General features: G+C 41.0%; 1 protein-coding gene across 6 annotated transcripts in view; it reads right to left on the bottom strand.

Moving 5' to 3' along the window:
• Positions 1–5,007: 5,007 nt before the first annotated feature.
• The window catches only part of CERS5 (ceramide synthase 5), a 28,785-nt gene continuing 10,060 nt past the window's right edge, over positions 5,008–23,732 (bottom strand). For 3 of the 6 annotated variants that reach the window (XM_026000307.2, XM_072765333.1, XM_072765332.1), the window contains 9 exons: positions 15,276–15,381; positions 14,556–14,686; positions 13,504–13,561; positions 11,869–11,919; positions 11,089–11,181; positions 9,360–9,488; positions 9,118–9,224; positions 8,191–8,347; positions 5,008–5,933 (listed from right to left, as the gene is read on the bottom strand). In XM_026000307.2, coding sequence (XP_025856092.2) covers positions 5,784–5,933; positions 8,191–8,347; positions 9,118–9,224; positions 9,360–9,488; positions 11,089–11,181; positions 11,869–11,919; positions 13,504–13,561; positions 14,556–14,686; positions 15,276–15,381 — 982 coding nt within the window. In that variant the 3' untranslated portion in view covers positions 5,008–5,783. Of the gene's footprint in view, positions 5,934–7,132; positions 7,242–7,590; positions 7,592–8,190; positions 8,348–9,117; positions 9,225–9,359; positions 9,489–11,088; positions 11,182–11,868; positions 11,920–13,503; positions 13,562–14,555; positions 14,687–15,275; positions 15,382–23,732 lie in introns of all 6 variants that reach the window. The other 3 variants (XM_026000308.2, XM_072765334.1, XM_072765335.1) reach the window with 2 other exon arrangements.

Here is a 23,732-nt window from a genome sequence, read left to right as displayed (position 1 = left end):
GTCTCATTCTCATCTCCTGCCACTTTGATCCAACTCCAGCAGGTTACAGTTTCCTGAAAATGCCACATACTTTTTTATATTAGAAAAATATTTGAAATGAATTATTCCAAATGTATTGAAAGCACCAAAAATAAAATATTATACCAATTAGCCATTTTACCCACATCTTCCCTTCCCAAAGATAAACGCTTTCCATCCTTCTCATGCTGTATAGATTCTGTACTTTTACTATGGAAATACACTTAATAGTATTTGGGGGTTAAAAAAAGGTAATGTTAACTGCATCAAATGGGACATTTTTCTTTTGAAACTTGCCCTTTTCACTCAACATTGTTTTTGACATTTATTTGTCCATTGTGCTGGTTAATTTGATGTGGTGACTGAGAGCCCAGATACTTGGTTAAATAGTATTCCTTTAAAAAAAAATATATATATATATATATTATTTTTTAAAGATTCTATTTATTTATTCATGAGAGACACAGAGAGAGGCAGAGACACAGGCAGAGGGAGAAGCAGGCTCCATGCAGGGAGCCCGATGTGGGACTCGATCCTGGGACTCAATCCCGGGACTCCAGAATCATGCCCTGGGCCAAAGGCAGGCACTAAACTGCTGAGCCACCTGGGGATCCCCGGTTAAACAGTATTCCTGATGCATCTGTGAGGCTGTTTCTGAATGAGATTAACATTGGATTCCACAGACTGAGTAAAGCTGATCACCCTCCCCAGTGTGGTTGGGTCTCACCCAATCCATTGTCAGCCGGAATAAAACAGAAAGGCAGCATATACAACTTCCTCTGCCTTCTGGCTGGGACTGGAACTATGAGCTCTCCAGGTAGAAAGGCTTCGGAATCAGACTGGGACATCATTGGCTCTCCTGGTTCTTCAGCTTCCTGACTTCTGACCCTGGGAGTTCCCCACCTCCACAATCACGTGAGCCAATTCCTTATAACAAATCTTTTAAATATATATATATTTATTTCCTATTGGTTCAGACTAGTACATCCATATTTACCCCCCCCCCAAAAAAAACCCGTTTTTAATTGCTATATAACATCCCAACTGCATGAATAAATCAATTTATTTTATTCCTCTGGAGAAAGATCACTGAGTCATCTACACTTTTTCCCTCTTAATAAATAAAAATAGCAAAAATATAGTATCCTTGTATGTTTTCTTGGGCCCATCTGCTAGTTTCTCCAAGAGTAATTATTACTAATATTCAGCTTTGCTGGTTTTGGTTGTTTTCCAAAGTGGTATGGAGTGGTTTCTGTTAGTTTTATGTATTATTAATTTTCAGTAGAGTACCTTTTTACTTGATTTCTTACCGTTAGCGTATTCTTCCTCTAGAAATCGCCTATTCCTATCCTTTGCTCCCTCTTCTGCCTTTGTCTTGCTGTTGAATTGTCTTTTCTTTCTTTTTAGGTCTGTATTCTGTATTATACTAGTATTCTGGATACTAGTAGTTTGTTAGTTATAGATCTTGCAGATTTGACTGAGATGGTGTTTTAGAGCTTTGTTATTTGGGAGGTAGTGGTAGTGGTATAAGAATCCCACGTGGTCTGTGTCATCACGCACGGGACTCTCCAGAGCAATGCCACGGATAACTGACCTGAGACCATTTTCATGTGACTCTTATCCGGGAATGAGGTGGGAGGAGTCATGACATTTCCTAGACCAACCACGCAGGAAGTGTGTATTTATGTCCTCAAATTCACATGAAGTGTGGGCCCAAACTTTGAGGAAATTCTTGAGTCTCCTGGCCCCATAAGCCCAAGCAAACTTCCTTGCTTTATCCTTTTGCCAACTGGATGAATTTTTCAGTTTCCCCCCTTTCACTAAGGCTGTTGCTGTCTCACGGTCCCAGCTTTAACTGGAGGTCTCCTTTCCAGCTTCCTGCATGGGCTGCTCTCTTGTCTGCATTAAAACCCAAGTCCTTCAGTTAGGTTTCCTTATAATCCCTCTAGTAACTGCTTCTGCTGTCTTACCTTCTGCACTAGTTTTCAATTCCTTTCATTAGGTCTTTGGTGTCCCCGTTCTTGGAAGCTCAGCTATGCATTAAAAACAAATTCAAAACAAAATCAAACTTATTTACCATTTCTAGATGTCTGTCTCAGGTTATTTTAGCCTGCATTAAGCCAGAACTGGTATCTTTTATATACTTTGACATCTCTTCTCAGCATACCTTTGCTTTCAAGTTTTCTCCCACCTTGCCAAGAATAATTTAATAGTTCTTTTTGCACTGTATTATCTTTCCTCCTTACCTGGGGTATATGAGCCCTTTGAGAGTAGTAGAAACCAGATCTTGGTCCTCTTTATGCCTCCAGCGTCTGCCACAGTGCCGATCATAAAGTGTAGGCACTTAAACATTTTATTGAACTGTATTTCCCTGCATGAATACTGGATCTAAAGTCTTAAGAACTTGGTTTACAATCAGCATACTGAATCAAAACCTCCTAACTAAACCTATGTGATGTGATTATTTTTAGGATTGTGATAACATGAAAGCTCATGATATATGATGGGCAATTGAAGATGTTTGTGGGATTTTATTTTATTATTTTTAAAAAAAGATTTTATTCATTCATTCATGAGAGACAGAGAGAGAAAGAGGGAGACACAGATAGAAGGAGAAGCAGGCTCCATGCAGGGAGCCCGATGCGGGACTCAGTCCCGGGTCTCTAGGATCACGCCCTGGGCCAAAGGCAGGCGTGAGCCACCCAGGTGTCCCTGTTTTTTTGTTTTTGTTTTTGTTTTTTTAAGTAACCTCTGCAACATGGGGCTTGAACTCATGACCCTGAGATCAAGAGCTGCATGTTCCACCGACTGAGCCAGCCAGGTACCCTGGTGTGTGTGTTTGTGTGTGTTTAAGATCTTATTTATTTACTTGAGAGTGTGCGTGAGCAGGGGAAGGGGCAGAGGGAGAGGTACAAGCAGACTCCCTGCTGAACAGGAAGCCGGATGCGGGCTCCATCCTAGGACCCCGAGGTCATGACCTCAGCTGAAGGCAGACCCTTAACCGACTGAGCCACCCAGATGTCCTGATGTTGGTGTTAAGCACTAAGACTCAATTTCCTCAATGTGGCAGGTTGAAGTTTTCAAAGATGAATGTAATTCTATCCCATTCCATGTGCTCTTCAGCGGGAGCCCTGCTACTCCTCATCTAGAGGTACTGTCGTCTGTGTCCCCACCCTCTTGAATCAAGGTGGTCGCCATGACTACTTTGATCAGAATACAATGGAGGTGATGTGTGCCAGCTCTACAGGACATTTTTCTTCTCTGCACTGTGTATGGATCCTGAGATTAAGACCTGAGCTGAGATCGAGTCGAGTGCTTGGGGCACCTGGGTGTTATAGTTGGCTGAGCACCTGACTCTTGGTTTCAGCTCGGCTCGTGATCTCGGGGTCGTGGGATCGAGCCCTGTGCTGAACACGGGCCCTGCTGGATATTCTTTCCTTCTCAAAAAAGATAGACACTGGGTTTTGATTCTTGATTAGCTGTTTGACCTTAGGCAAGTTAACTTCTTTTTGCTTCATTTTTATCATATATGAAGTGCTTTATATAGTGCCTGGCATGTAATGAGTTATGTGGTATTATTTATGTTATACTACTCAGGTGCATCTTTTGACAGATTAACTGGGACAACCAACAGATTTAGAGAGTAGCTGTTCAGATCGCAAAGGCTTAAAACCGTATCTTTTAAAAGTGTTTCATATTTCACAAATCCATGAGTCAACACTAGGGGAAGTTGAAGAGCTAAATTTAAGACCTCAGGCTAGCTCTGACCAAAAAACTATGTAAAACTTTTTAGAAATAGCTTTTACAGGCCCCAACGTAAGTCTTTTTAAAAGCCAGCCCCTCAAGGGCGCCTGGGTTAAGTGTCCAACTCTTGATTTCGGCTCAGGTCATGATCTCGGGGTGGTGGGATCAAGCCCTGTGTTGGGCTCTGTGCTGGGCATGGAGTCTGCTTGGGATTTTCTTTCTCCCTCTCCCTCAGCCCCTGCCCCTCCCTGGTACTTGTGCACATGCTCTTTAAAAACAGCCAGGGGGATCCCTGAATGGCTCAGTGGTTTAGTGCCTGCCTTCAGCCCAGGGCGTGGTCCTGGAGTCCCAGGATCGGTCTCTGTGGGGAGCCTGCTTCTCTCTCTGCCTCTCATAAATAAATGCATAAAGTCTTTTAAAAATAAAATAAATAAACAGGGCAGCCCCGGTGGCGCAGCGGTTTAGCGCCGCCTGCAGCTCGGGGTGTGATCCTGGAGACCCAGGATCGAGTCCCACATGGGGCTTCCTGCATGGAGCCTGCTTCTCCCTCTGCCTGTGTCTCTGCCTCTCTCTTCGCTCTCTCTGAATGAATAAATAAATCTTTTAAAAAAACCAAAAAACAGCCACTCATTAAGGAAACTCTAGCAGGGTCAATATCCCGATATTGTCAATGAACACCGAGTACCTGATTCTTAGAACAGTACCCTGTATCTTTCTGTTTTCATCCATTTCCCTGACAAGCACCATATGCCTTAATGTACACAAGGACATCTGGAAATATTTTGATAATCTGAATATTCACTAAATGGAAGACTATCTGAGATGAATTACCAAACTACCATTGGTAATTTTGCCAAGACCTCAACTACAGAAAAGTCTGGATTAGGAAGACTTTTTCCATGGCTAAAAGAAAACAGAAGTAAAGGAAAACATCTTAGACTCATTTATCACAATCTTTTAAGTGTTAATTGGTAGTCTCTATATGGGAAATACAAATTTCTAACTGGAAGTGTCTTCACCAAATCTTTCATTTGGTGACACATACTTTTATCTGCTCAGTATTTTTTTGTGACTATTATGCATGTTTAGTGAGCCATAAAATATGGACACTCTCTTCCCAGCATGCACAGAAAGAAAAAACTGGGTGTCTAAGAACCTTAAGAATGAGACCTGAAAATTTTCTTAATTAGCTTATGGATTCAGGGAATTGGGAATAGAGTCACTAAAGAGGTTGAGACAGCAGAGGAGGGTTGAAGCACTTTTAATCACAGAAGAGTAAACAATAGTATAAACCGTTAACGGCTCACCCAGTGGCTGTTGTCCCCTTCCAGCCCTCAGTGTACCCTCTGCCACCCCCCCCCCACTCCCTGCGTACCATTTAGTGAAGAGCAGGGTATCAGCAGCTGTCCCTGTAACTACCAGGTGGCAGGAAGGGAATCTAGCTAGGGGCCAAAAATCTTGGTCATCCATCCATCCATCCATCATTGTCTGTTTCTGTACAACTTCATGTGAAATCTTCCAGCTCCAAGAGGAACAGTGCAGAAACCTGGAGCTGAACTTTACTGTTCCATTCAGATGGCCAGAGCTTCAAGAGCCATGGACAACAAGGGAGGGGACAGGTCAGAGCCAGCACCATTCAAGATGCAGGCCAGTCTGAGATTGAGGTGGGTACAAAGGGGGGCACAAGGTCTAGTGGCCCCAGCCTACAATTGTGCCCCAACCCAGGAAATGAAACCCGTGCACATGCACAAATGCATATGCATATACATGTACGGGCACGCGCACGCACATACACACACACACACACACACACAGCAAATAATATTACTGAAAGAACCTGGAGGCTATTAAATACAAAATGGCAGAGTTTTTTTAAAAAGTGAAAATATCTGCTTCTTTGATTCTCCTCAGTGCCCTGCAGACCCCTAGTCACAAGCACGTAGATGTGGGGAGGCCCAAGAGGAGTGCGTTGCCAGTGGCCCTACAAATCCATGTGTGCTGTAGTTTCCACACCAACCACCTTACTCTTCAGCCCAGTAGCTGCTTCCCATGTGACCATTCACCCGATTGGCACCATTGCTGGAGCTGCTGCCACAGGGGCTTTTCATATTGGTGGCCATATCTTCTTCCTCTGAGCTGCTTTCCACATCACTGCGGTCATCCTTAGACACCTGGGTGGGATGGGGCCAAAGATAGGAAAGGTGAGGACAGAACTCGTCCGCTACCATAAGACAGACTTCAGCCCACAGAGCCCATGTTTGGCCACTGCTCCCACTGTGGCCTACTTTCTGGTGGCACCTGACTCAAAATACTATCTGGGCCATGGCTACCATTGTGAACATCCTCAGACTTTTTCTCGGTTTCTCTCTCATCATCTTTGATTCTGTTCCCTATAGAATAAGGAGCTGCTTTGGTAAGGGTATGTCTCTCCCTCCGGAGCAGCCTAGGAGAGCTGAAATCATTCACTGAGTCTGGGTGTAGGTCTGAGGGAAACTCCACACACTCTTTCTCCTGTCCTACATCAAAAGCTAGAAAAGACCAATACAAACAACACAGATGGCTGTCATCATTGCTTCTGTCTTATGGGGGTGGTGGCCACTGGAGTTCTCCATATTGATTATCCTGACTTTTGTTTATCCCCAGAGCTGATCCATAACTAGGCCTTTTTCAATAGTTCTACTCTTCCTGGACTCAGTACCCTATGACATCAATGTATTTCCAGTTATCTACCATGGACTATAAAAAGTAAAGGAGAGAAACCCAGTGAGACCTGCCAGACTTCTAACCCCTAGGACTGAAGGACAATCAGTGTGGGTTTTTTGTTTGTTTATTTTAATTTGTTAAGTAAGCTCTGCACCCAGTGTGGGGCTTGAACTTGCAACCCTGAAATTAAGAGTTGCATGTTGTACAGACTGAGCCTGCCACGTGCCCCTCAATACGTTGTTAAAAAAAAAAAAAAAAAAAAGAACAAGAAGGGGGTGGGAAGGATACAAAGCTAGAAATGCTGTTGCCAAGGAGTAGGGCGGTTGCTTTGGTTAGTTCTGAGACTCTGGTTTATTGCAGCTGTTGACCTGTGAACCCAGGCAACCGTATTATCTGAGCTTTAGGAAATTTCTACCAGAGGGCAGAGTCTATCTAGATGTGAGGTAAAGGGAGGCTCAAAAAGGAGAAAATAAGAGTAGACTCAACTTTTGCCTCCATTTAGGAAAAAGAATCTGCCAACTTGAGCTCTAGTCAACAATGGCCCCACAAGGTCAGAAGGGAGGCTTGCTCAGAGACAACACGGCCAACAGGAAGGAAAGCAGAAAGGAAGAGAAACACATTCAGACAGACATGCTTTACTGAACACTAGAAGCACAGATACACTTACATGCAAGAGATGAAACTGTCCAGCTCCCACCAGGCATAGAAAAAAGGAAGGAGGTGAGAAAAGAGTGGAGAGTACAGAGTCTGGGTCTAATCCTTCCTGGATAGGTCACCTGGTCAGGAAAGAAAAGCAGGAGAAGAGTGTCCAGTCACCCAGTAGCTACAGCAGAATGCATAGGCACACTGAGCAAGTTCTAAAACCAGTTGCAGCCATAAAGAACAGGGACACAACAGATAGTAATAACTTGGGTTACATTCCATCCCTTTGTCCTACAGTCAGTATCTTCTCCGGCGGAGCCCCTCCCTCTTGCCACTCCGTATTGCTGAAGGCTGAATCCTTAGCCCGTGGGCAAATCCCAGCCTGACTGCTTCCGAACTTGCACAATTCAGCTAGGAGTTTGATCGTTAAATGACACCGTCCTTTGTATTTTTGGCTGGTGGCATAAGGTGGGTATTTGAAACCCTAAATACCTATCTCATGTAGGATCACTGCCTCATACAACAATGGGATGAGGCCAGTACTTAGTCCCGTATCTTGAACATCCATATCCCATATCTTGGGATCTTGGAGTAGCTTGTGAACACCATTCTTAGGCAATCAGACATTGCTGTTTTTATATGTAGTTTAGAGCTCTGCATACAATTTCCTTTGGAAAAAGGTTTCCCTGATAAAAAACAAAAATATGAAGTGCACTGAAGTAGGCAGGTTAGGGGTAGGAAATGGTTGAAGCCATCTCAAAAAGTAATACAGTTCATTATTTAACCATAGTCATTCCTAAAGGACAGGAAGAAGGCAGATCCTTCCTCCTACACCTATGTCTTTTTTTTTTTTTTAAAGTAATCTCTACACCCAACGTGGGGCTTGATCTTCTGATCAAGAGTCACATGGTCTACTGGCTCTAAGTCATGTCTTAACAGGCTAAACACTTATAGAAAAGGTGAAAACTCTGGAGTCCAAGCTTTCTGCTTGAGTACCTGCGGCTAAGCTAAATAGAAAAGGTCTATGAGTAATATGTATCTCCCTCCCTGGCCCCAAAGAAAGAAGCCATCTTTCCTCCTCACCTTTCCTCGGATCAAAGCTTTAAAAGCAATTCGCACAATTAGGTAGGACCAGAAGACATGTAGAAACTGTAGGATCAGGAGAAGGCCATTAAAGAGCCACCAGGAGGGATAAGGCCCGATAATTTCCCAACTCTCAAAGAAGGTCGTGTTCAGAATCCTAGAAGAAGAGGTCGATGGTGAGATTCCAGAGTTACAGCCAGGCAGTTAGGAATGAAGCTTGGTTTCCAGGAAAGCAGAACCCAGTGTTTTCTCTCTGTACATTCTAACAGTTGAAATGCCAGCATCGTTCATCCACAGTGAAAGATAAAGAAAGGGGACTATGAAGTTTTTTATCTTAAGGGGCAGGGAAAGATGTAAATCTTAGGAACTGATGGATTATATATTATTATTAATCGTTTCAAATATGAAGAGTTTCACAAAACCGGGGCAGCAATTTTAATCATAATCCTCGTCATTCCTCAGATCCTCAGGTACAGATAGAACAATTTGGTAGTTGCCTCTCTCAGACTAAGGGGAAATCTCTAACCTACAGTCATTGGCTTTGCACCATAAGCAGGAGTGTCAAGTGAGAGTGGTGTATATGTTGGTTACGGTGGGGGAGAGGGTATAAGAGCAGGAAAATAAGAGCCTGAGAATTTTGCAATCAGTGTAAAAGAAGGCAAAAGAATTACTTAGGCATAAAATGAGGGCTGTTCCTCAGAGAGGAGTCTAGAAAGCCACAGCCAAGTGAGTTGGATGTTCTCAGTATGGATCACACCTCCTTAGAAATACTGTTAGAGGGAAGTAAGATCCTGTGAGAGTCCATAAGGGGTCATGTTAGGCTCAGGATAAAGCAGGACAATAGGGGTTTTGGTAGCCTGTTCCCTAAATTGGCAAAAAGTACCATTAGCTACATACTGACCACAGCTCCATGGCCCTGACACTTACCAGAATGGGTAGATTCCTAGACGAGTGACCACAAAAACAGCACTGAAGATCACAAAGAGGGTGTCACAGAGACGCTGGTATTTGGCATAATTGGCCAGTTTGGCTGCCTGGGAAAGGAGGATAAAAACTGAGTTGGGTAGTGGGGGAAGAAAAAGAACTGAATTGGGAAGAAAGCCAGTTATCAGGAAGAAAAGGAGACAAAGAGAGGAATAACGAGGAAAGAGGGGTTGGGGGAATCTTACCTCCAGCAAGAAGTCTGAGGCATCATGTAAACACATGATCAGAGTTCCCACCCGAACCATGTTGTTGATGTAGGAGAAGGTTATAAGCCCGATGGTGGCCAGGTGATGCACAAACATGATCAGGAAGTCCTAGGAAGGAATGGAAATAGAAGAGGCAGGTAACGGCAAAGCTACAGAGATACTAGCCAACTCAGTCCCTGCATGGTTCTCTGAGGACCTCATCCCGTACCTCAGAGGTTCTTTATGCACAGAAAATAAACATTTTATTTGGAAGTTGCAGAATATGTAGACCACGTATGCTGACCTGACACTTGGAAATAATTTCCCAGTTGGCAATCAGACCTAGAAGTCATATCTTTGAGATTCTTTTTCTTTCTTAATTTAAAGATTTTATTTATTTATTCATGAGAGACACACAGAGAGAGGCAGAGACACAGGCAGAAGGAGAAGCAGGCTCCTTGCAGGAAGCCCAATGTGGGACTCGATCCCAGGACTCCAGGATCACGCCCTAAGCCAAAGGCAGGCACTTAATCGCTGAGCCATCCAGGTGTCCTGAATAAATAAAGTCTTAAAAAAAAACCCCAAAAAACAAAAACCTCAGTCTCAGTTCACTGAGGGACAGAGGGATGGGAGAACACAGCTAAATTTGGGTCAGAGAAACAAGGATGTCGTATCTCCACATGTATATGACAGTACATTATAGTTCTTGAGTTGGGGATGGGTTCACAAGTGTATGTTCTAGGATGTTTTAAAACCCATATAGGGCAGCCCCGGTGGCTCAGCGGTTTAGCGCCACCTTCAGCCCAGGGCGTGATCCTGGAGTCCCGGGATTGAGTCCCACGTCAGGCTCCTTGCATGGAGCCTGCTTCTCCCTCTGCCTGTGTCTCTGCCTCTCTCCCTCTCTGTGTCTCTCATGAATAAATAATAAAATATTTTTTAAAAACCCCAAAAACTTGTTTCCACCTTTGTCACCATGTGGGCAAGTCAACTCGCTTCTCTGAATCTTTGTTTCCTAAGCAATAGCAATAAACAATAAAATAAATCATCTAAAATGCTTTCCAGTTGACTCTGAGTAGGTGGGGTTACCAAGAAGGGAAAACAGAGAAAGAGCAAGCGAGCAACAGCAAGTGTGCACACAAGGATCTCCAATGCTAAACAAAAGCCAGATCTTGCTTTTTTGAAAGCAGGCCTTTTCCTGGATGAGACCTTGCTATCCCTAAGTTCTGACTAGTTTCCAGAGCTTTATTTTTAATTTTTTTTAAAAAAGATTTTACTTATTTATTCCTGAGAGACACAGAGAGAGAGAGAGGCAGAGACTCAGGCAGAGGGAGAAGCAGGCTCCCTGCAGGGAGCCGGATGTGGGACCCAATCCTGGGACTCCAGGATCACGCCCTGGGCCAAAGGCAGACACTCAACCACTGAGCCACTCAGGCGTCCCTCCAGAGCTTTTATACATGTAAGAACCTTAGAGAAAAATAAGGAAAGTATAAGGAAAAGGCTGGCTAACTATTCTTATCCTGGGCTGTCTTGAACGCCTCAGATATACTTAACTTCATCATTAGTAAAGTCTCATTTCTGTGAACATTACAAAAAGCTAACAGTCTCATTAAACCTACTTTCTCCCTTTTTTATGGTCCCAGTCAGGGCAGAGAATCCAGTGGCAGTAGTAGTGGCTGCTAGAAAGGGGGAGTATGCAATAAATTAGAGTTGACAGAGCCAGGGTCCTTACCTTTCGTTTAATATCTATAAACTGAGAAAACATAAGAGACCAATAGAAGGCCAATTCCATGATATAATAGTAATAAAGCCCACTTGTGAGAGGCTGGAAGAAAGAAAGTAGTAGTTAAAATATTGGCTAGTCAAAAATTCATTCCATCTCTTGTTACTTTATCTCAGAGGACCAATCAATACCCAAAATCGTTAGACATCCTTCCTCCCCATCATCTCCCAAGACCTGTAATAGCTAACAGACTTTGGATTGGTGTAGAGAAATAAACCTCTTCCCTCTGCCCCTCCCCATACACATTTTCAGCTTGCATCTTTAGTGATCAGATAATGTTAGCACACAACTGAATCAGTGTCTAGAATTCTGGACAATTAGTGCTTTTCAGGGGATTTAAGACACTTGGTCTTCTCTTCTACCCTGTTAGCAGCCCCTGACATTTTTCTAGTATAGATTAGAATCAAGACACTTATTAGGGGACTCTAAGTTACCCTTGATTCAAAAAGGACACCTGAGCCAGAAAGCATCTCATTAAGTGCCAGGAAGCGGTTTATCTTCCAGTCCAATTAGGATGAATATAATGGGGAATCTGGAACAAAAAGATCACTGGATTTCACTGCTATGGGGGCCCCAGAAATAGGTACCCTAAATATATGACTCAAAGAGACTTAGCCCCTAATCCCTCAAGAATACCAAGAAAACATGCCATCTGCCCTAGGACTACCCTACCTACCCTACCTTACACATATACATAAGGGCCCTGTTTTGAAAGGGCTCAGACTGTACCTGGTATGGATAGCTATGCCAGCACTGTCGGATGTCCCAGAACCAAGGTGACTAAGAGAAAACAGAGAATCCAGGTCAGGCTTTAGGATTCAACCCTGGCTTACCTATAAATCCCTTTGTCTATGCTAGGAGCCACATGAGAGATGGGGAAGAAAAGGGAACCCCTCTTGATGGAATTTAGGGGTCCTTAAAGGGTCAATAAATGGCTAGGTTTTTCTTCTTGAGCAAGAAAATGTTATTACAAATAGAAAAACCATACTTTTCATTATGTTGTCTTATTATCCTTTCAATGTCTATAGAATTGTATAGTTAAGAGACCCCTTTTCTCCCTGACACTGATCGTTTGTTTTCTCTTTTTTTCCTATGGGTTTAACGGTTTTAGTTAAACCTTTCAAAGAATCAACTTTTGGCTTTACTAATTTTCTCCATTGTTTGTCTATGCCTATTTCATTAATCTTTTACCTTTTTTTGGTTATTATTTCTTTCCTTTAACTTACTTTGGAGTTACTTTGCTCTTCTTTCTCCAGATATTTCTCCAGATCGTAAATTAAAAACTTGTATCATTGATTTTAAAACTTTCTTTTCTAATATAAACATTTAAAGCTATAAATTTCCCTCTAAGTACGCTTTAGCTGCATTCCACAAGTTGGGTTTTCAGCTTGATTCCATTAAATATTTTCTAGTTTTCCTTGTGATTTCTTGTTTCATCCATGGGTCATTTAGAAGAGTTTAACTTCCAGAGATTTTCTACATATCTTATTATTACTGATTTTTAATAAAACTTAATTCCATTATGGCCAAAGAATGTATTCGTAAGATTTCAAAATTTTAAAATTTACTAAGACTTATTTTATGGCCTAGCATTTGGTCTTAATTCATGTTCCATGCGCATTTGGAAATTATATATATTCTTTAGCTGTTGGCATAGTGTTCTGTAAATGTCAGGTCAAATTGGTTGACTGTGTTCTACAAATATACATCCTTAGTAATTTTTTGTCTAATGATTTAGTCAGTTACTGAAAGAAGATTAAAATCACCTATGGTATTTGTCTATTCCTTTCCTTCAATTCTGCCTTTTTACTTCCTGTATTCTGAAGCTTCAATTGCAACATTTAGAGAAAAATAATGTGGTACAGTGAAAAAAACCCCAAACAAACCAACAACAACCATGGAATCAGGATCAAAAAGCCTGAAATTCTTCGACTCTGATAACTGAAGAGCAGGAATGATACCTGTTTTATCCACTTTAAAGAGTTACTAGTTCCATTTCTACAACTATCTCCTCCTTAGAAGAACAGGAATTTTTGTCAAATGTTTATTTTATTTTATTATTTTATTTTATTTTTTGTGTCAAATGTTTTATAAACCATCACAGGGTATGCTGGTTTAGTTATTAAATTATTATAATTATTATTACTATTATCTCTCCTAAATAAGGGGAGAAACAGTAAAATTATAAAGTTACTGAAGTCCAATGTCAGACAATCTATTTAGCATAGAAACCTGGGCTGTAGGCATTACAGAAAAAATAAAAGGGGAGAGGGAAGATAAAGAACTAATGGTATTTAACTTTTATCCCTAGAGATATAGGCATGATTAGAACCCAACAGAGGACCAGAGAGAGTTTAGACTTACCGACCAGAGAAATTTAATTCCGTAGCAGAATATACATAAATAAAAAGTGAATCTCCACCTGAGTGGACAAAGAACAGAGATTAGATGAATATTCACTCAAAAGAAAGTCTTTGAAGCTGAGGAAGTCAAGATAGCAGATTTGGAGATAAGATAATTATGGGTGAGAAATCAGATAAGTTCCCAGAGGGGCACCTGACTGGCTGGCTCAGTTAGAACAACTGTTGATTTCAGATTTGTAAGTCTGAGTGCCACAATGGGCATAGAGTGTGCTTTAAAAAAAAAAAAAAAAAATAGAGGATCCCTGGGTGGCTCAGCAGTTTGGTGCCTGCCTTCGGCCCGGGGCATAATCCCGGAGTCCTGGGATCAAGTCCTGCATCAGGCTTCCTGCATGGAGTCTGCTTCTCCTCTGTCTGTATCTCTGCCTCTCTCTCTTTGTGTGTCTCTCATGAATAAACAAATATTTAAAAAAAAAAAATAGATAAGTTCCCAGAATAGGGACAAATACTGTTACCTAAAAAACTAAAATGATAGAGACATCTTCAGCCCTGTTTAAAAGATTTCTACAAGTGTGTACTGCCTTTAATCCTTTTCTTCTATACACTCTTTAGTGATAGTGCCTAATATTTTTTTGCATGACATGATAAATTGTATTCTGTGGCCAGACGATAATTGGTAAAAACCCAGTGAAATGAAATATAGCATGTCCAGAAAAGGGAGGTTTCCCACCAAAATGCCAATTTAGAGCAAGCCGGTACTATCTCTACCAAGGTGTACAAGGGTGTGCCTGTCTACCTACATAAGTGGAGTTATAGGAATGCACTCCCCAACTGTTTGGGAAAGGGGAACAAAATGGAACTACAACATGTAGCTTAGTGGCAGGCATGTTCAAGACACTAAGGGTAACCAGTCTTCCAGTTATCTTCTTTCCTGCCTATAATAAATTGAGTTAGCCCTCTACATCCATTTACTATTGTCCTACCAAAAGAAAACCCCAGTCCAGTCATACCCTACCCTTCCTTCTCCTCACTCCCCACATCCCTATGCACACCTACATGCTTTCACAGAATTTAGTGAGCGTTGGGGGCTTGTCCTGATTCCTCCGATGACGAAACCAGCATTGGATTTTTCGGACATCCCAGTCCAGTTGCTTTGACAGGCCCTCCAGCCTCTTCTCATCAGGATACTGTAGATGTATGACCAGAGTCAGAACATCCTTTTCTCTTCATCCCTCTCATTAAATCCCTTTGACTAGCTGAGTGGCATAAGGGGGATAACTATAGCAGTTTAAGGGATGTTTATCTTTCTAGGTTTCATCCCCAAACTCATTTTTAGTAGGAAGTCCTATTTCACATATCAAAGACCTTTACCTTTATACACGTCCTCATTTTGTCTCCTCCCTCCAGCCCAAGCTGAGTAAAAAAAAAGCTATTAAAAACCCAAACCACAAAGGTTATCAGTACCATCCCCATCTTGATTATGCAACTAGATGACGACAGAAGCTAGAACAGGGAAAAACAAAATCAAGATATGACATGTGTCTGGGGAAGGAAGGGTTGTGGTGGCTACTAGGTCTAAAATTCAAATGTATGTAAACTTGACTTATTTAAGGGATCCTGACCGAAAGGTATTTCCCTGAGGGGATAAAGTTCCCCTTATAGTTATATGGTCTACCCAAATGTGAAAGATCATTCTGTCCTATTCTACCCTTGGAGATACTTGTTTTCTACTCTCCCCTACCCTATAAGAATCTTCCTATTTCTTTGCCCACTTACCTTGGTAATAGATATGAACACCTTTTCAAGGATGGCATTGGGTTGGGCCAGATAAGGATCATTGTCCTGGATGCCAACATGGAGTGCACAGGGTTTGGCAATAAACCTGTAATGATAAAAATCCAAAGCCAACTCTAAATGCTGTTTGCTAAGCATGAAGGAAAGATTCTGATTAGGGGACTGAGGGGGGCAAAAGGGAAAACATTTGGCTGGGAACTAGGTATTTTTTGTTTTAGTTCTGGATTCTGCCATTGACTCACTTGAGAAGTGACCTGGATAAGAAATATTAGAATATAAGCTCTCTTTCCATTTTTCCCTGCTTCCCTTATCACATCTTGAGCTTTAGAGTCATAAAGATCTAGGTCAAACCTATCATTTTATCTACCAGTCTGTCACTTATCGCCCATAGGAATTTGGGCAATTTACTTAACCTCTATAAGAATGTTTTCTTCATCTATAAGATGAAGGTAATATCAACATTGCTATTGAGTATTGCTACTCAATATAAGGGCCACAGACCAAAAGCATCATTGGTTTTTCCTGCAACCCTTTTAGAAATGCAGAATCTCAACCCCCATCCAGGACCTGCAAAACCAGAATCTGCATTAACAAGATCCTCTGGTGATCCTCATTTGCCCATTAAAATGTTAGAAACACTGGTCTACTTTACAAAAACTTTATAAGTATTCAGTGAGACAATGTATTATGAAGACCATGGCACAAAGGAGATGCTTAATAAATGGTAGTTTTCCTTACATCAAAAGATCAAAAAGATCTTAATTGGAGGGCAAAGTAGAACTGAGACTGTGTTCTTCCTAAATACAAATATCTTGGGTCTTGGTCACCTTCCTGACTAATCAAAAGATTATGGAAATAGGGCAGCCGGGTTGGCTCGGCAGTTTTAGCAATGCCTTCAGCCCAGGGTGTGATCCTGAAGACCGGAGATTGAGTCCTGTGTCGGGCTCCCTTCATGGAACCTGCTTCTCCCTCTGCTTGTGTCTCTGCCTCTCTCCCTGTGTGTCTCTAATGAATAAATAAAATCTTAAAAAAAAAAAAAAAGATTATGGAAATATGGAAATACTTAGAACTTTCAGTAGCCTGGAAGGAAATTAGAGATGGGAAATAAATTACCTATTAGTATTTAGTTCTAATCCCCAATCTACCACTAATAAGTCATATAAACTTTATCTAGTCACTTAACTCTTTGGGTCTTGGTTTCATCATCTAGAAGAAATAATGAGATGATTCCTAAGATTTTGTATCTATGATTCCATGGTGTTATCATTGATTATAGTTAGTTTTTAACTTGGAGATCTTTGAAAATAAGGAACTGTTCTTTGGTTCTTCAAGAAAGATCTCTCTTTTGGGATGCCTGGGTGGCTCAGCAGTTGAGTGTCTGCCTTTGGCTCAGGGCATGATCCCAGATTTCAGGGATTGAGTCCCACATCGGGCTCCTTGCATGGAGCCTGCTTCTCCTCCCTCTGCCTGTGTCTCTCATGAATAAATAAATAAATCTTAAAAAAAAAAGAAAAGAAAAGAAAAGAAAAGATCTCTCTTGGGGCACCTGGCTGGCTCAGAAGGTAGAGTATATGACTCTTGATCTCAAGGTTGTGAGTTCAGTGTACATGTTGGGCATACAGTTTATTAAACAATAAAAATAAAAAATAAATAAAGAGGGCACTTCAGTGGGTCAGTTGGTTAAGCGTCCAAGTCTTGATCTCAGAGTTGTGACTTCAAGCCCTGTGTTGGGCTCCACACTGAATGTGGAGCCTGCTGAAAGAAAGAGAGAAAAAGACAGAAAAATCTCTCTTCTCCACAACCATAAACTTCTGTGAGCATTAGCTCTAGAAAAAACTCTATCACTTTCAGGATAAGTCAAAACCAGTTTTAGTTCTCTTAGCATCTTAAGGAGTCCCTAGATGACATTGTGACTGGGAAGCATAAGATGGAGTGCTCTTGATCTATTTTCTTTTTTTTTTTTTTTAATTTATTCATGATAGTCACAGAGAGAGAGAGAGAGAGAGAGAGAGAGAGAGAGAGAGAGAGGCAGAGACACAGGCAGAGGGAGAGGCAGGCTCCATGCACCGGGAGCCAGATGTGGGATTCCATCCCGGGTCTCCAGGATCACGCCCTGGGCCAAAGGCAGGCGCCAAACCGCTGCGCCACCCAGGGATCCCTTGATCTATTTTCTTGATCTGCATTTGAATCCAGAATTTATCTCTAAGGGAGGGACTGAGAATAAGAAACTTTATTATTTTCCTCTGTGAAAACCTATCACCAAAGTTAATCAAAAGATTATGTTTTGAGCCATGGAGAAGTATTTATTCAGAGCACAAAGTTAGCCACATTTGTAGCCTACTCTCACCTCTTTCACACAGGTGGTGCAAAAGTTTCATTCAAATACCAACACTAAAAAAAAAAAAAACAAAAAACAAATACCAACACTAGTAGATACTTTAATTTACATTTCCTATATATTATTCTGTGTACAAATATGTTAGCATCCTACTCATGTTTAAAAACATTATGAACACAGAATATACAGAGAATAATGTTTTTGTTTACCATGGTTCTGTGTCTGTGCTCAGTAGTTGCTCAGTAACTGACAAGTGACAGGTCTTGCAAATCCTACCCTTGCTCTAGTGGAACTCAGTTGGGACCTAGGATTGATCAGCATCCAGAGGAGTAATTAAGTCATTCTTTCCTTTTGAGTTGGTGCAGTATGAGAGACAAAAGCACTGTCTCCTCTCATCTACATTAATTATACGAAGAGGTAGATCCAATAACAGAAATAGCCTTTCCAATTCCTACTCTTGCTCCCTGATCTAGGGATCTTCCTCAACCCAGAAGCAGTCAGGTGATGAATGCCCTGAAGCTAGATTTTACCAGCTACGAGACTCTGTGAGTTACTCACCTATAGAATGGAGATGATATCTACTTCACAGGGTTATTTTAGAAATGAGATGACATGACCCATGCCTAACCTAGTATCTGATATTTAGTAAACATTCATTAAAAGGCAGCTGCTATTACTATTATTATTATTTTGGAAGGCAGCTATTATTATTTTTACCAGAAACAGTTCAGTCTTCGTTCTACCTGATGTTATCTCTGGCAGAAGGCAAAAAGAGAAATAATTCTTTTTTTTTTTTTTTTTTTAAGATTTTATCATTTATTTGACAGAGAAAGAGCACAAGCAAGGGGGAAGAGAGGGAGAAGCAGGCTCCCTGCCAATGTGGGGCTTGATCCCAGGATTCTGGGATCATGACCAGAGCCAAAGGCAGACGCTTAATAGACTGAGCCACCCAGGTGCCCCAAGAAGTTTTCTTTCATACAACAGGGACAAGTTTGTACCCTGCTCACCTGGGCGAAGCCAAGATAATTTTTATTTTATTTTATTTTATTATCTGGACCTTGGAGTGGACTTAATATCCTAAAGTTGTAATTGGCTCATATCCTGACCTCATTAGTTTGCAGAGTGCAATGAAAGACGGTCACTGGCATCCAGTCAGTTACAGTTATACAGATACAGACCCTGGGAAAATTTATCTATTTGACAAATCTTATGAAGCACCTATTTTGTGCTACAGCATGAAGCACAAAACCATAAATAAGGAGTTATGATTGGAAAATAATCTTTTTCTGATAAAAATTAAATACATAGATTTATTTATGTACTTAATGAATCACCTTGCTGAAGAAAGTGAAATTAGGTAGTCATTTTTTTTTCTGAGAGAGAGAGAGAGAGAGAGAGAGAGAGAGAGACAGGCAGAGGAAGAAGCAGGCTCCATGCAGGCAGCCCGACATGAGACTCGATCCCAGGTCTCCAGGATCACATCCTGGGCTGAAGGCGGCGCTAAACCGCTGAGCCACCTGGGCTGCCGGGTAGTCATTCTTTCTGTTAGATAGGCACTTAAACCAAAGCATGTCATAGAGACTCGCAGGATTTCAGAGACCCTTTCAGGAGTCTACAACACTCTCATAATCATTCTGTAACTTCATAATAGTTCTTTTCTCTCTCATTCTCTCATGAACGTACAGTGTAATTTTCCATAGGTTACATGACATTGCAATAGACTGAATGCAGAAGCTGACATGAGAATACAGCTTCCAAATGACTAGAGACAAAAATGTAAAATAATGCTATTCTCATATTTTTTTGTTTTAGAAAATATTTTTCATGAAATATTGGTTATAATGCCAATGTAATCAATTTATTGTCATTTATAAATAAATTAATAACATATTTTTTAACATTTCCATTTTAATTTAACCCATGTTAATATTATCCATATAAACATAAATTCTCAGGGCACCTGGATGGCTCAGTAGTTGAACATCTGCCTTTGGCTCAGGTTGTGATCCCAGGGTCCTGGGATCAAGTCCCACTCAGGCTTCCAAAGGGGGTAGGCCTCCTTCTCCCTCTGCCTATGTCTCTGCTTCTCTCTCTGTGTCTCTCATGAATAAATAAAATCTTAAAAAAAAAAATCATAATAAACTCTCTTGGATCCTTAATTTTTAAGAGTGTAAAAGATTCCTGACATCACGGTCTGAAAACTGCTGTGCTGGATGACACTGAGAAATCAAATTTGTCTTGTGATTTTTTTTTATCCTCTCCAGGATCAATTTGTAGCCCAAGTTTTAAAATAATTTGAAAAACCAGATTTCCCTTTGCTTGCAGGTCTGAATTAGTAGGCATTTAGTGCCCTTAATAAATGGTAAGTTACTCCTTTCCATTGCCACTCCAGGAACAGGAGTCTAATGATCCAATCTGATTGTAACATATCTATTCTGCTTCATATACATCATTTCATTCTGCCCTTTTCCTGCCCTCTAGATACATGGCAGCAGCTGACTGAGGCCTGGGCTAATTAAGATGAAATTACTATCTTGCTTTTTCATACCAAAGACAGGAGCTATACTATCTTTGTGATTCACTACAACATCACTGATAGACATGAACTAAACACAGATCTATTTCAAAGTATAGATCAAGCTTCTCAACTGGTATATCATGGCAAGTAATATACTTGAGCTATATTTATCCTGAGATACTGCTCTTAGCTCTCAGGCTGATCCATGGGGCCCATGGTAGTCAGGAAACCTTAGTCTAAGCCTTTTTTTTTTTTTTGGAAATCAGCATTTTATTTTTATTATTATTTTTTTTTAAGATTTTTTATTTTTATTTATTGAGACACACAGAGAGAGAAAGAGGCAGAGACATAGGCAGAGGGAGAAGCAGGCTCCATGCAGGGAACCCGACATGGGACTCGATCATGGATCTCCAGGATCACCCCCCAGGCTGCAGGTGGCACTAAACTGCTATGCCACCAGGGCTGCTCAATCTATATAGCCTTTGGCCTCAAATATCCCACTGTGCTATACACAAATCATTTTCTATGTGTGCAGCAACATGATTAGGTTGGAAAGCAGCAGCTTGGATAAATTTCTGGAAAACTATTAAGTATCAAAATTTATATATAAAAAAGAAAAATTACCATCAAAGAAATCAAAATAGGGAATGAAGAGAAAAATACCATAAAAAGACATCTTATACAGACTGATGAGGATGGTATATCACTAGAGTACTGAGTAACAATATCTGAACCTGAATGCTCACCATTACACATACACACACAAAGGAAAGAAGATAGCAATTTTTAAAAAAGACTTAAGAGAGAGAAGTTGGGGGAGAGGGGCAGGGCAAGCAGGAGAAGATGACTCCCTGCTGAGCAGGGAGCCCAATGTGGGGCTTGATGTCAGGACCCTAGGATCATGATCTGAGCCAAAGGCAGATACCTAACTGACTAAGCCATCCATGTACTCTCCCACTGCCCACCTTTTTTTTTTTTTTTTAATAAAGATTTTATTTATTTATTCATGAGAGACAGAGAGAGAGAGAGAGGCAGAGACACAGGCAGAGGGAGAAGCAGGCTCCATGCAGGAAGCTTGATGTGGGACTTGATCCGGGAATCCAGGATCATGCCCTGGGCTGAAGGCAGGCGCCAAACTGCTGAGCCACTCAGGGATCCTCCTGCAACTGAATTCTTAATAAACCGATCACATTAAAAGTTTAAGTGGCAAGGTACCTGGGTAGCTCAGTCAGTTAAGTGTCTATTTTCAGCTCAGGTCATGATTCCAGCGTCCTGGGACTGAGCCCTGCATCGGGCTCCCTACTCCTCGGGAAGCCTGCTTCTCCCTCTCCCTCTGCATCCAATTCCCCTGCCTGTGCTCATACTCTCAAATAAATAAATAAAATCTTTAAAAAATTTTTTTGAGCCACTTCTGTAGGGTAGAAAGAGGGAAAAGTAAAAAAGACATTCAGGTGGCTGGAACAGCATGCATTAGAAATAAGAAACAGTGTATTTAGAGAACTTTGCAATGTTCAAATCTGGGGCTGGCAACAGGGGAAAAAAACTATACAGGTAGGTAGAGGCCAGGTCACGGGTGCCTTATGCGTTATGCTAAGCGTGAACTTTATCCGATAGTTGATGAAGAGTCATTGCAAGGCTTTAGGCAGGGCTCGAGAAGAGATACAGATTTGTATATTAATAAAGGAATGCCATCAGTTATAGTCTGTTGTAAAAACTCCATGCTGTAAGTGATAAAGCACTGAACTAAGGCTATAGAAATGGAAAGGACAGATTCAAGAGATGCTGAGAAGGTAAAATTAATAGCACTTGGTGACTGGACAGATGTAGGAAGCAAAAGAAAAGAGAGAGTCAAGCGTTCCTTTCATATTTCTGGCTTGGGAAAACTAAGGTGATTATGGTGTCTCGACTATGTAGAGCAAACAATAAGAAAGCAAATTTAGAGTGATAGGTGAATTCAGTGTTAGGCTGAATTTGAAATGCCCTTGGGACACTGAAATGAAACTCTCTAGTAGGCAAAAAAAAAAAAAAAGATTTTATTTATTTATTCATGAGAGACAGAGAGACGCAGAGACACAGGCAGAGGGAGAAGCAGGCTCCCTGCGAGGAGCCTGATTCTGAACTTGATCTCAGGACCCCGGGATCACGACCTGAGCCAAAGGCAAATGCTCAACCACTGAGACACCCAGTTGTCCCTGTAGTAATAGTTATTGTGTTCTTCCTTGCTATGTCCTTTTTTTTTTGTTTAAGCCAGTTCACTTAATATCTTGATGAAGCAATACTAATTATTGATTTTAATAAGTCTCAGCCTTTGAGTATATTTTTAAAAAGCATTTTGTAATAAAATGGGAAGTACACAGAAAGCACTTTTGCTGTATACCAAAGTATATAGTTGTCTCAAAGAAACACACTTGTTTGACGGAGTTGTGTGCTGAAATAAATCACTTTTTTGACAGAATGCCATTTTTACCTGAAAAAGTGGGGAACAGACAAACCAAGGTTATTTGGATCTAGATATTTAGAAAATATTTTCTTGAAAATGAATAAAATAAGCTTGTCACTTCAAAAAACATTGTTGCCAATGATAAAATTCAAGCTTTCACGTGAAAATTAGAATTTTAGAGAACTTATATCCATCTTTCAGCTTGACAACTTCCCAGTGCTACAACCTTCTGTGATAAAACTGGTTCTGATGAGATTAACTAATAAGATTTTTAAAATATTGTATAAAGAAATATTGTATAAAGAAATACATTGTATAAAATATTGCATAAAGAATATTGTATAAAGAAATGTATTGACACGTGGGAGATCTATGTAACTCGATGAACCAGTATTTTTCTTTTTCTTAACTGATGTACTTTTATGTACAAAGAGTTAGCATGAAGGAGGTAGGTATCTTGGATATCTGCAGTTAAGGTAGGTTATCTTGGATGACCCAATCAAGGAAGTTCATTTAGTCCAACTTCAGCCTATATTCTTCACATACTGATAGAAACAATGGCAGCACATAATGAGGCTGTATTTCCAGATCAGACTATGCCAGTTTGAGGTGATGTGGCAAGCATGAGAACTCTTGCCAGATTTCCTCGGATGGCTCCAGTACAGCTGCTGGTGACCCCATCTTGCTCTCTTGGATGCAACAAGACAAAGTGACCAATCCATGATAGCCAATCAAAATTTAAGACAGATAATGATTTTAACATTATTATTATTTTTTAAGATTTTCTTTATTCATAAGAGACACAGAAAGAGAGAGAGTCAGAGACACAGGCAGAGGGAAGCAGGCTCCACGCAGGGAGCCCGACATGGGACTCGATCCCGTGTCTCCAGGATCATGCCCTGGGCTGAAGGCAGCGCTAAACCGCTGAGCCACCCGGGCTGCCCTGATTTTAACATTAATGAAAAGCTCACTGATAGGGTTTCCTCGATGCAACCAATTATTTAAGAAATACTACTTAGGGGTGCCTGGCTAGCTCAGTTGGTTAAGCATCTGGCTCTTGGTCTCAGCTCAAGTCTTGATCTCAAGGTCATGAGTTCAAGCCCCAGATTGGGCTCCATGCTACTACTTGTTTGTTGTGCTTCA

This window comes from Vulpes vulpes, chromosome 8, assembly GCF_048418805.1.
Source record: "Vulpes vulpes isolate BD-2025 chromosome 8, VulVul3, whole genome shotgun sequence".
Lineage (NCBI taxonomy): Eukaryota > Metazoa > Chordata > Mammalia > Carnivora > Canidae > Vulpes > Vulpes vulpes.
The sequence above is the reverse complement of the archived record's forward strand: the minus strand, read 5'-3'. Positions and strand labels throughout refer to the sequence as shown.